Here is a 13,683-nt window from a genome sequence, read left to right on the forward strand (position 1 = left end):
GGAGGAAGAACAGGCAGGCATAGGGTGACATCTTTGCTCCCCCAGTGTCCCCCCCGCCCTCCCGCCACAAGCCCTCCCAGCCAGTTACTTGGCCTGGAAAGTGGGAGATTTGTACCTATATTTTATATAGTAGTTTCTATGGCACCTGTTGCTGCTAAATGACACCCATTTCCATTGTTTCTTTACTACTACTGCTTGTTACCTTCTGTAACCAGATCATCTCCGATTTCAAGAAAATAAGCTGAATAATAACTAACTGGGAGAAGCATTGCAGCAGCCCAGGAAGTGCAGATTAATATTTAATTCCATCTTACTGCCCATTTCCCATGAATTTTTAAACAAATCCCCTAACACTTCTGTTTTAGCTTTCCCCAAGAGACGATTTTAAAATGATTTAAAATTTACTCCACTGTTATTGTTAGGAAATACTAAAAATAGCAGCCTTTTTGGAAAAACACATTTTGGGTACGATCCCCATTGAACCATGGGATGGTGACTCAGCTCCTTTCTTGTGCTTTGTGTAAATCTCTGTTAATTATGCTAATCTGTCACTTACGCTGTCCATTCATCTCGCCTTCTCAAGGAGCCCTGACACTGCTTGCAGGGAGAGACCCCTGCCTGTTGATGGACTTAAAATTACATTCTGATTAATAAGAACATTTACCACAATACATGGTTGCCCATGAAACTGTTTGATGACCTTGTTTTTCTTGCACAAAATAACCCATAAATTCAGTTTAACGTGCAGGGATAAACTCTTTCTTTACACCTGCAGCCTTGAGGTGCAGGCTACAGAATCTCCTGCTGGTAGCTCTTACCAGCATTGATCATCAGCCAAGCATTTGGTGTTTAGCCGTAACATAAAGGAAAGCATCCAAAACCTAAGAATTTTGGAACATCCAGACAACCTAGCTGTCTGTCCCTTCAGCTCCAGGAGCTTTAGATTTGAAGGAATTAGAAGGAGCTAACTGTGACTGGTTTCTTTTAAACACTGCACTATATTGATTCGTGTCCTTTTGGCCCACCCCGTGTGGAGCAGACACAATGGGGCCGGTCTTTATCAGAGAGGCAGTACACTGTGTATTGTACAGTTCAGGGTTTGTTTTCCTTTGGCCTGCGAGCAGGAACCTCCCATTTTTCCAGCAGTAGTAACACCCCTGGAGGCTGGCCCTCGCAGGCATGCCCTCCCACCCCAGCAGGCTCTACAGACCCAGCCCGCGGAGCTGACCACTGGTGCCTGGGAAGCCAGCTAGCTGCCTCTCCTGCCTTGGGCCACTGGCATGCTTGTGCCTTGCCCAGCTGGGGACTCACAGCTGTCCAAGTTGCAGACGTTCTGACTTGCATTTTCAGCCGAGAATGCAGGCTGATAAATACAGGACAAGTAGTAGAAGTGCCAAAAAGGAGATGGTGATCGAGTCCCCCCTGCAACACAAGGATGCCCCTCAGGGAGAAGTGGAAGCAGAGAGCCCGGGGCCAGTGCTGGTAAGGGGCTCATCCTCAGCGCTTGTGGTGTGTGCATGCTCTGTGCCTCTGGCCCTCTGTGGGATTGTAAAACTTGCTCTGCCTGTCTCCTGTGAACTCTCCTCTCCCTCTCTTCCTGTCGATTGTTTTCGGCTCCACTTTGATTTTCTTTGTGAGGAAAGATGTGTTGACATTTTGTGGGCGATCGTGGCTTCCAGGAGGCTTCTTTGTATAGAACAACCATGCATTGTTCAAAATTATGTCCCACTTAGCTGCAGGGCTGCCAAAGGTACACCCAGGGAGGCACTTTTTAATTCCTTCTGTAGGGCTGAAAAAGATGTCCTTTGTAAAATTAAAACATCTTTACATAATATACGTACGTTATTGCGAAAATGATGAAGATGACACTAGGCAGTTTTAAGGGACATAACTGTTGAAGTTACATGTGGTCTCACTCACTCATTTTAACAGGTTTGCCTTGAACAAAGTTAGAAATAACTTATATTTTGAACCAATTGGTAGAGAAGTTTCTGTTCTTAGCATTAGCGTAACTCATAGCAGTTTGATAAATTCAAGTGCTTCGGTAGACTTTATAAGGGAGGAATGTGAAAAATGGTTGTGTTGTTAGCATCAGTGAGTAGGTTGTGCTTCTCTCTCGGAATTTCTTTAGTACAATAAAAGCACATAATTTTTTTAAGCAAACTGTAAAAAAACCACCAACACGCACTGCAAAAGAGGACAATTGAGCCTTTCAAATGAGCTGCTAAAGGGATTATTAAACTATACTTAGTGATATTATAGAGTGATTTTTTTAAAAAAACAGAGGCCCAATTGCCATTATCCTAAAGTGTTTGGTTAATTAACTTAATTTTCAACATTCTAATGCCCTTAAGAATCTGAACTTAAACTTTCCTATGGTGGATTTGATTTGAATTAAACTGCTTCCCTCTGATGTATGAGACTACCTTATATTGTTTTGCCTTCTAAATTGTATTGCTAACTGAACTGAGAAAGTCCATCAAGGATGATGGGCCTTTTCACTGCAGGTTTTCGTCTGAGAGACTTCGGCTCCCACCCTGGTACATTGTCTAGAGATGTTATTCATTATCTTGGAATCCTTCCTGCTAGCATAATAGTTCATTTATTTATGGAGTCGTTTGACCTGCTTACTTGTTATATAGATTGAATCAGCTCCCCGCTGGTGTAGCTTACGATTTCATGGAGGAAGCTGTGTGGTTTGGGTTCCCTTGTGAATCTTCTTAAAAATCTTTTGTCAGTGATTCTTCAGAAGTGTAGAAATATGTGTCCAGATGATTATATAGTGTCTATACACTATAGAAAGATGCTTTGTGGTTTATTTTTAATTCCACAAGTGACTATTAAAATTATTTCTCTTTCTAGTGCTAAAAAATAAAAATTAAAAAAATCAGCCGCTCATATCTCAGTTATTGTTTAGGTCAGATCTCACTCCAGGCATTTCCACGGGAAGTTTTTTCTCCCACTGCAATGGATAAGGCTGTGCTGGCTGCAGCTGCACCTGGGGGGAATGCTCACCAGGGCTCGGAAGCTTCTGGCAGCATGGAGAGCTCTGGCTCTGTGCACCTGCAGAGGGAGGTGCGAGGGAGAGGTGAAGGCAACAGCGATACAACAAGACACTTTTCCTTATCTGATAGTGTTTCTCTTCTTCCATGGGGTGAGCAAGATAAAAAGAGCTAACTAGTATCAGATAAGAGAAGCAACGATATTTAAGTAGGGCCTCTGCCCAGGGCGGATCCTACCTGTGATCATCGCTGCTCACAGCAAATGAGAATTCAACAAACTGCTTGGAGTACAACTTTTTTCCAAGATGGTTTTGAAAAAGTATGCCCACACAGCCATGAGGTCTATTTCTTGTAGTGCTATTCGTTATTATGTCAGTAGCCCACATGTTCAGTGAAAATCCCAGGTCTATTACGTTTAAATGTAAATACCTTACTTTATTCCAGAGATAACATCTGAAATCAAGTTCTGCTGGTTTTAGTTATATACACAATCAGTCCTTGCGGGGAAATATTGCATAGTTTAGAAAGCATAAAAGTAATTAATGCACATAATAAGAAATATAAATAGTGTAGAAAGATGGAAAAATAGAGTGCCCATTATTATTTAGTGTGTATACTTCCAGACTTTCTCCTGTGCATATAAAAGTATAGCTGTGTGTGTGTGTGTGTGTGTGTAAAAATGTACTAGGGCTATAGATTTCTGCATTAATTTTCTCCTAGAACATATCAAGAACATCTATCTTTGTCACTCTATGTAGATTTATGCCATTCTTTTTAATGGCTGTATATTATTCCAGTTTATAGCTGTACCATAAGTCAATGGTTATTCAACTTGCTTCCAATTCTTTACAATTATTGAAAGATACAGTCATTGAAAAATGACCTTGTGGACTGTGAGTGACTAACAGTGAATGTACTAGTACTAGTAAAGCACTTATCAAGTCAGAAGTACTAATTCTATAAAACTTCTATCGGAAGTCTCCTCTGGGCATTCATTGGCAATGATGTTTCTTTCCCCTTGGTCAAGGTTAAGGTTGCCCTTAGCAGTGGCTGCTTGGTCTGTGCAAAGTAAACTCAGTGTTTATAAGAGAAGTATGTGTTTGGACATTATAAAGTTTCAGAGGCTGCAGTGTTCAACTTACGGGCACCTACGTAGGTCTTGTCCTCTCATTGTGATGGTAAGCGGGGGAGGAAGTGCATGGTGAAACTCCCCTGTTCCTATCCACCAGGCTCCCTGCCAGCCCCATTGAAAAATGCCTTTGTGGACTGTGAATGACTAACAGGGGAACAATCTGGGTATTCTCGATGTCTCCCAGTTAGCTATCCTGCTTACGTTTGAATACCTATTTTTTTGCCCCCCAAAGTTTAAAGTAATTCCTGGAAAAATTTATTCTAATCGTCACTGCCCAACAATTGAGAGGAAAAGGGTGCGGCCTCAAAGAGTCAGAAGTGGCTGGGGATGTGTCCTTTGTGTTGTCCTTTCATTGGGTTACTCTCACGACCAGGTCAGGACTGCAGCACAGGTCTTAGGTGGGGGATTTTGAAGGTGGAAAGGTGTGAAGATAGAAAATAGCTGAATTTTCCTGTTGGAAACACTCATTCGGTAGTTTTTGGCAAGTTTCTTTTCAGAGACACCTTTTCTATTTCTGTTATTCTTCTGGGATCTTCAAGTGTTAAAAACGGAACCAGAGTTCTTGCCTCCTTTGATGTCTGAATGAGCAGCTGATTAGCTAACCCACTGGGTGAGAAGGCAGCATGTGAGCCAATGCAGAAAGGAGGAGGAGCCTGGCTTCTGGGTGAATGTAATAACTTCACCCGCCTGGAGCGCTGTCTCAGAGGAGCTTCCACAGCTCGGGTCACTACCCCGTGGCAGTGCCAAGCCACTCTTCCCAGGAGAGTCAAGTCAGTGCATTGCCTGGGAAAACGTTTTCTCTCCCCAAGTTCTCTTTACTTTAGAAATAGCAGAAGAAGTGAATGGAGGCAAAAGCCCTGAAGTATAAGCTCATGGGCCATGATCATGATATCCTGTAAGACTTCAGATGTCTGTGGTTGCGTTAATTACGTTATACTTCTAACTCCCTCTGCCCACAGGTTTTCCTGCATCCCTATTGATGTCTTTAGAAATAATTAAGAATATTAACTACCTTGGTGATACTTAACAAATAGTTTTGTTGTTTTTAAAATAGTGAGTGGTGGAGGAAGGAAGTTCCTGCAAGGTTTATGTAGTGACATAGTCCCAGGGGACACGGGACATTTTGCCTATTTAGAGTTGTAAGCCTTCACCGTGCTTTTTGGTTTTCTTCTTCATTTGTTCATTCTTTTGTTCATTAGACCCATCTTTCTAAGCACTGAGAATTGCCAGACTTATTCTATAGTGCATTGGGGAGGCAGGTCAGTGAGACCAACCACCCTCATCTCCCGAAGCAGCAAGGTCTGGGTAAGGAGGAGCTTTGTTCCTCCTGCTTTTCACAGGGTGCTCATTAGGCACAAGTGAGTGTTACTCTCACCCATCCCCTCCCGGTAAGACAGACAACATTTAAATCATCTTTGGCCCCAGCAAGGACGCGTTCTCGATTTTTGAGCACCGAAAGCAGGCCTAGCCCAGCTTTTCCCGAGGTACAGGGCCCCCTGGCTGTTCATGTGAACAGTTTGTGTGAATGGGGCCCCCAGAGTTGCACATAGACTTTGTGCAGTGGTCAGTGGAAGGACTCTTTGGAGGTAGTGTTGGTGTGAATTCAATAACTTTGCCAGGATGGAAAACTGCCTCACAGAAGGGGATTCCATAGCTCGGGTCACTATCCCAAGGCCGTGCTGAGCCACTCTTACATTCTGGGCTTCTTGCTTGTGGAGAACATGAAAATCCATGGAGCTCTGGCATGTTTCTCTGCTCATATCTGTCACTGACGTGGAAGTTACAGTAATGCCAATTGTTTTCTTTTTTGTGTGTGTAATAATACAATAGGAAAAAATACATAGTGCCTTGCTCTGTGCCAGACACTGTTTTAAGCCATTAAATGTGTAAAATGAGAAGCATGTAATAAATAATCTCTAAGATCTCTTCTGGGGCTAATGTCTCAGGGCTGTTAGCATTGATCCTGGAATAGCTTGTGATGGAGTTAGGTCAAGACCCTGGCAATTTTAGTTTTAGGTTCTAAGCTTAGTTTATCCAAAATTGTTTGGGTTTTGAGTTGTAGCAGCTGCAACACGGGATATTGGCTTTTCACCCAGTGTAAATGAGTAACACCAGTGGAATGTGTTGACCAACCTGGAAATAAGTAAAAGTAGCAGCAGAATTTGGAGTTAGCAGGGAATACGCCACAGGAGAGGCAAGAAGCCAACTTGAGCCTACAGATGACATAGGACTATGAGTATAATTTTAGGACCAAGAAGGCTTGGAAATTATAGTTTATTCTCAACTTTCCAGAATTTGAAATATCCCTGTAATGTGATATAGCTAGTCCTGCATTTCTCTAAGCATGACATTTTGACACTTTAGACATTTTTAGTGCTTGATTTCTAGACAAGTGTATGGGCCACTTACCTGCAGGTCTCTGGGGGCTTTGCCAGGTTCGTGGGGAGGAACTGGCCTGTAGTTCTGTTTTGGAGTCGCCTTGCTATGGAGAGTTATCCCTACTGTGGGAGAAGTAGAAGTGAGTGGTGCAAAGGGGACCTGGGCCCTGTGTCTTTTAAACACCGTTTGACATTTCTAAGCCAAGATTGTGTTTCTCTCAGATGGAGATAGGAGTAGTGTCTGCCCTCTAGACGCCTCATCTCCAAAGGTTATCTGGACTGCCCAGGTCAGCTTACCGGTGCATTCAGTCTTTTCTTACTCTGAGCCACACTCCAACGTGCTAGCACACCTGACAGTGTGTGTGTGTGTGTGTGTGTGTGTGTGTGTGTGTGTGTGTTGCAAAACACAGATAACGTTATTAACTTCCTGCTTCCTGCCAAAGCATGGGTTACCTACATGACCCTCAGCGGCTGGCCCTGAACTCACTTGCTGGCCTCATCTCCTGCAATTTCCAAAATTCTTCCTGTCCTGGGCCCTTTATTTTTCCAGAGGAGATGCTTCCACACGTGGGCACCACTCCCTTTGCCTGGCATGTGCCTGACCATTTCCTTTTATCCTTCAAGTCCTAGCTCACATGCCAGCTCCTCCAAGAAACCTTTTCATAGACCACGTGCTCCTGTGGCCGACCCGTCATGGATCACTGTCCTGGTGTGTTAATTATGCATCTCTGCCGTATTGCTGCTAAGGTTTATACTCTAGTCTCCCTCACTAGTACGGGGAGGGTATGCCTAGCAGGAGCCATGGTTTTTGTTTTCAGTTACAGTTGATATTAAATATTATTTCATGTTAGTTTCAGGTATACAGCATCGTGGTTAGACATTTAAATAATTCTACAAGTGATACATCTGATAAGTCTAGTGCCCACCTGGCACCATACGTAGTTATTACAGTCTTAATGACTATATTCCTTATGCTATGCTTTACATCCCTTTGTTTGTATTCCATCTCTGACATAAAGTCAAAACTACCTTCCCCCTCTCCCCCCACCCCCTTTTTTTTGCTTCTCCACATGATCCTGGTCACTCTTTGCAGAATGTATTGGCAAAAAAGGGTTGCAGAAAGGTGCTTCCAGGAAAGACTAGATCTGGGGATAATTCTCCTTTATTCTTCCCTCTTCCACCTTCAAAGGTTTAGCCACTAATATCCAAATGTGTTGAATTGTAAAAAAAAAAAAAAAAAAAAAAGGTTAAAAAAATAGATGCACCCCGAGGAATCTGCTTGAGTATGCTGTGGGTATTGTGCCACCAAACTCGAATGTGCTTCTGTTATCGTTGACCTAAATTAAAAATTACATTATATGTGCATGCTTGGGTACAGAAGTGCAAACTTAAGGGGCCAAAGTCAGAAGCTTTTCCTCTCATCCTCTTAGCACCCCTTCTGTCATCAGTACCACCTCTTCCTTGTCAGCCACATCGGAAACCATAACATCACCCCTAATCGTTGAAGTACACTTCGAAAAACCATTGTGTGGCCTTATTACCAGCATTCCAATACATTGATTCTATGTGGAAAAGTGTAAGGTTAGGTTTTCCTTCCAAAGACCACCATATCCTGGAACTGTTTATTGGCAAAGTAAATTAAGTGCGACCTATTGGCATTCATATGTGTTCCAACATTCCAACCTGGTTCTACAGGAAGACAGTATTGCGGGATATGATTTTTAATATTCTTGAGACAGAAAATGAGTATCCCTCAGAAAAGGATTCTGCCTTTTCTCTCTTCCTTGGTGAGGTCTTGGAGCCTGGGCAGTTCAGTGTGGCCTACGTTTCCAGGTATCTGAGCTGGGCAGAGAGCAGAGTCTTGTACTTCTGTCCTCCCAGAGCTGTGGAGTGGTGTTATTTAGTTCTTCCACAAAGGGAAATGAGGGATTGGGCAACCATTTCCTGTCCTAGAACTGAAATTCCATCATTACTGCCAGTTGTTCGTTTATGGAAAGGGTCCTGGGCTTGGAACCAGGAGATCCAAGGGTCACCAACTGTGTGACCTTCATTAATTCATATAACCCTTTTGAACTTCAGTTTCCTCATCTGTGAAGTGGTGATACTGCAACCATAAAGTATGGGGGAAGTTTAATGAGAGAACATGTGTGATCCAGCAAAGTCATGTGGGCCCAGCCCCTGCAGCTCAGTGGTTGAGCGTTGACCCATGAACCTGGTGGTCACCATTCAATTCCCGGCCAGGGCACATGCCCCGGTTGCAGATTTAATCCCCAGTAGGGAAGCATGCAGGAGGCAGCCTATCAGTGATTCTCTCTCATCCTTGATGTTTCTATCCCCCTCTCCCTCTTCTTTCCTCTCTCTGAAATCAATAAAAACATATTTTAAAACATTTTTTTAAAGTCATGTGTATGTTATAGGGGCTAAAATTCTCTTATGTCTGAATGACACAACTATGTATGATCCCCATAATCACCATTTGTTGATTTCCTCCCCTGTTGAAACCCTTCAATAACCCTGTGATGATTACAAGAAAAGTTATTTTCCCACTTTCAGATGCAGATATGGAGACTTGATAAGTTGCCCCAAGGCCATATAGCCAATAATCAGTGGAATCAGGATTTTTTTGAAAATACTTTTAATATGAAATTTTTAGACATACACAGAAGTTGATAGATTAGTAGAGAGGGTCTCAACATGGGTGAACATCAGGATCACCTGGAGGCTTTGTTAAAACCCAAAATGTTTGGCCTCATCCCCAGAATTTCTGATTCAGTGGGTCTGGCATGAATTTGCATTTCTGACAAGTTCCTGATGCTGCTAGTCTGGGCCACACTAAGAAACATGGGGTCTTGCATTCTGAACCCCCAGCTACCTGTCACCACCTCCAATAATAGTAAACATTTTTGGGACCAGGATTTTAATCCTCACTCCCTACATCTGCCCTTACCTGGTCTCCGAACTGCCTTCCTGGCCATGAGGTATGTAGAAACTCTTTTGTGAATCATATACGTTATGAATATTCCATCGCCATCCTCAATATCTTCTAATAAGTAGCTTAGGGTAAGTTGTTTTGAAATCTAACTTAATCAGGCTTTTAGAGCCTTTTAGCTTAATTACTTGACCTCCTCATTTCAGAGTTCTAAAAATAGCTTTGATGGACATAGGAAGAATTAAGAATTTCAGACCATAATGCTACAAAGTGAGGTGGGGGGCAGTGGTTATTGGCCGGAAAATAATCTGTAGTCTAATTTTAAGATAGAATTATGTATACAACTATCATGGTGCATCATTTTCTTTTTTCCTTTCACATGTGTAAACATGGCAGGCAGAAGCTGGGATAGTTGTGTGTGTGAGAGACACATGCTGAGCCCACCACTCTGGCTCTGTGTCCGTTATCTCTCGCTCTGTTCTCCTTGCACCTCCTTTGCCTCTCTTAGCCCGCGCCTGTGTCCGGATAGATGACACTTCCAGTCTGTGTTTGCAAGGGCAACTGCTCCATTCCACTCAGCTTTCTGCTTGTGTGTTCCATGGGTGAGGAGAAAGTCCCCTAAGTCCTTGCTATCTTTTCTTTCTTCATTAGCATTATCAGTGGCATCTCCATTGAAGGAACTAAATGTGAGCATGGGGGCGGTTTTCAGTAATCGGAATGATTATCTCTATTATTAGCTCAATTTCCATTATTATGTTTCTCTTACACCGTTTTCTAGGTACTATTGGTTTGACATATTTTGCAGTCTTTAATTCTGTTCATTTTAGTAATAGGGTAATAATTTTGGAAAACCACAGTTATTTATAAAACTGACAAATACAAAACCCCAAACTCTTTTCCTTCTGATTGATTGATTTTGAGTGTTCAAGTTTTGCTAATGCTGCCAAGCCTAATTAAATAAAATCTTCACTGAGTGACAAGTTCTCTAATTTGAATGCTTTTTAAAGTGCTGTATAAAAAGGGAATTCAACATCTATCCATGCTTATAAGATAAAAAAGTAGATTAACAGTTATGTCATTCTTGGGGTTCTGAGGATAAACCCACACTTCAGTGTGAGAAATATATTTAGATGTCTGAGATAGGTGGTCATCATACATTCCAAACATTCTCGAACTCATTCACTTGTGGTTTAATGCTCAGGTTTAAGCTTGCTTCTCAGTCCAAGGCTCTCTCTTTCTCCACTTTTTTAAAATATCATGTGCTTGTGCATGTTGTCAAAGAAAGTGCGAAAATTAAAACGCAAAGGACGAGAGGAAGAGCATGGACCACAGGCCAGAAGACCTGCAGCAGACCTGGATCTAGGCCCAGTCCTGCAGCAACCCCTCCTGGGACCCCAGACAGTCACTTAACTCCCATGCTCCCTGGTTTCCCTGTCTGTAAGACGAGAGGGCCGGACCAGATAATCTCAGGTTCTAATGTTTGCACAACTGGAGTTCTAATGTTACCAAACCCTCCGCTCCTTTGAAACAAGCATGCTTCTGAAGAGCTGCCAAGACCGATGTTCCTCGCAAGCTGATGAACAGCCTGGAGAAGAACATGTACTACTGAAAAGAAATGTAATCCTATTCTGATTATCAGGGTCTCCTAAGTTTTAATGTCCTGAGTTAAGGAAAGGAAAGAAGAACATGGCTATTACAAGGGGGTGAGAGATCATTTTTCATGGCTGGTGGATGGTACAGGGTCTAGTTTTGTCTCAGTCCTCTTCTTTCTTCACCAGTTTGCTGGCTTCCATAGGGCCCATCTCTACATAGCCCACCTGCCATCTTTCACCACAGGCTATAGGCCAGGGGTGGCTTTGAGACATGTGGCATACCAGGTGAGCTAATCATTGGTGCTCCCTCAAATGGGTGCTATTCAAATTGTATGCTATTTTAGATGAGAGACTAAAGGCTGCTTAGGGCAGAGGTGCAGCAGGGACCCTTGTACAAAGCCATTCCTCTCTGACTCCAGAGAAACAAAGGCCCTAAGGTTGACCATCCATTGTTTGTCAAGCACGTCCATCTGCGGTCGCTTAGTTCACCTTTGCAGTCACATAGAGTAATACCCTTTCAGATGGGAGTTCTCATAAATGTGGTTTTCTCCATCGAGTTGGATTTCCAGTGATACTATAGCTCCCCTAGAGACTGTGCTCCAAGCCTTTGGCCTGCTGCCATCCCGAACCCTTTATGCAACTCTGCCCCAGCTGTTGTGAGCTGCTTGCTGCTTCCTGAACTCGCCATACTTAGAGGAGGACTTGTCCTGAAGCTGGTGATGCTTCAGTTTCAGGGTCCCTTCCAAGGCCCTGGGAGGGACTCCAGCAGCTTCATATTCGTAAGTTTATATGTTTTTAACACCCCTCCCTCCAATTATACAGATTTCAGGCCCCACGAAATCTGGTTCCATCTATGAGCATGCTCTCTGGCTTCTCCATTTTCTTTGCAAGGAGTCTCCACCCTGAATCCTGGCTAACTTGTTCTTCTCTTAGACTCAGCTCTGACAACTTCCTTTAAGAAGCATTCCATGTTGTTGGGTTCCTTCTCTCATCCAACTTGTTTTATTGAGTGCCTGTTCTATGCCAGGTGTTTTTCTAGGTGCTGGAGAAAGTAGTGAATAAAGTAGAGAAATCTTTGCCTTGGTAGAGCTTGTAGTCCAGTTGGGAGAAGTCAGGTTCATTCTGGTGGGTCAGATGTCACTCATGGATTCCCATTGCTGTCAGTCATCCTATTGTAACTGTTCACACATCTGTCTCCAGTTTGAATTGTGAGCTCTCTGGTGGGGGCCATGCCCTTTTTATCCTGGTGTCCCAAAGACCTGGCACCGTGCACATGGACAGGCTGGGTAAAAGTCTGGAGAGAAGAAACACATAACTGCTAGTAACATTTGCAAGTGAGGAAGGGAGGCAGCTGCTAATTTCCTGTGCCCACTCTAATTATAGGAAAACTAGAGGCCCGATGCATGAAATTCGTGCAAGGGCCTGGTCTCCGCCACTGTGGTAGCCGAGAGGCCTCTGCCGCTGCCCCCGCCCACCGTGGCTTTGTCCAGAAGGAAGGACGCCTGGAAGGACGTCCAGTCTAATTAGCATATGCCACTGTGGCAGCCGCGGGGCCTCTGCCACTGCCCCTGCCCACTGTGGCTCTGTCCAAAAGGAAGGACGTCCAGTCTAATTAGCATATTAGGCTTTTATTATTATAAATGAGGGTTCTTCCTTCAAATCTGATAACTTCACAAAGTTCTTGGTGGGAATATGTAGTGAGAGTGTGTACAGTAGAGTAGTGCAGGAAGCCTCATGGGGCCACACTGATTATTATTTGGCTTCAGAAGCCCCTCCTTCTCACTGCAGGCTCGTTGTCCCCCTCCCCAGCAACAGCACTGGTGTCCTGTTGGCAAGGTTGAAAGGGGACCAAGTTCCATGAAAGGTTTATATCTCAGCTGATCAAGTAGCTTTCATAGCCATGCAGATAAGTCAAGAAAGTCCTAAATTCTTCATAAGCAGAAATGATGAATTTCTCCTCTCTTATAATAGAATGCTCTCAGAGTTGCCATTTCCTTCATTTGCTATTTCAAGAAGTGGCATTTGGGGTTTCAGCTTATGTTAACATTTAATTATCAGAGACATATAGGCAAGAAGAAATGACGAGAAAGGTCACAGGAAACTCATGCCAGAGAGAAGAGCAATAGAATCAGTAAGCATTTTTATTTTTTATTTTTCTTGTTAATCATCATCTGAGGATATTTTTTCCATTGACTTTTAGAGAAAGTGAGAGGGAGGAATAATAGCCCAACACATTGATTGGTTGCCTCCTGCACACACTCCAACTGGGCTGGGATCGAACCTGCAACCCAGATACATCCCCTTGACTGGAAATCGAACCCATGATCCTTTGGTGTGCTGGCCAACGATCTAACCACTGAAGAACCATGGCCAGGGTGGAATCAGCCTTTTTGCTTAGCTCTTCCCATGGTATTCTAGGCTTCATACATGTTTGGCCAAAATTGTGCGGGCCAATGCTCTAACCACTGAACAACCTTGGCCAGGATGGAATCAGCCTTTTTGCTTAGCTCTTCCCATGATATTCTAGGCTTCATACATGTTTGGCCAAAATTGAACTCGTTTGTGGTCTGATGCTTTCCGGTTGTGCTGGATTCTTAAAGAATCTCATTTTCTTGGCATAGAGAAGACTCCCTGGTTTCTGATTGCCTGT

At 43.4% G+C, this 13,683-nt stretch overlaps 1 protein-coding gene across 1 annotated transcript in view; it reads left to right on the forward strand.

Moving 5' to 3' along the window:
- The first annotated feature begins 1,204 nt into the window (after positions 1–1,204).
- The window catches only part of DOCK9 (dedicator of cytokinesis 9), a 176,683-nt gene continuing 164,204 nt past the window's right edge, over positions 1,205–13,683 (forward strand). Inside the window, exon 1 of the mRNA XM_015557496.1 lies at positions 1,205–1,482. Within this exon, the coding sequence (XP_015412982.1) occupies positions 1,357–1,482 (126 nt within the window). The 5' untranslated portion in view covers positions 1,205–1,356. The remainder of the gene's footprint in view (positions 1,483–13,683) is intronic.

Source organism: Myotis davidii, unplaced genomic scaffold, assembly GCF_000327345.1.
Source record: "Myotis davidii unplaced genomic scaffold, ASM32734v1 scaffold133, whole genome shotgun sequence".
NCBI lineage: Eukaryota > Metazoa > Chordata > Mammalia > Chiroptera > Vespertilionidae > Myotis > Myotis davidii.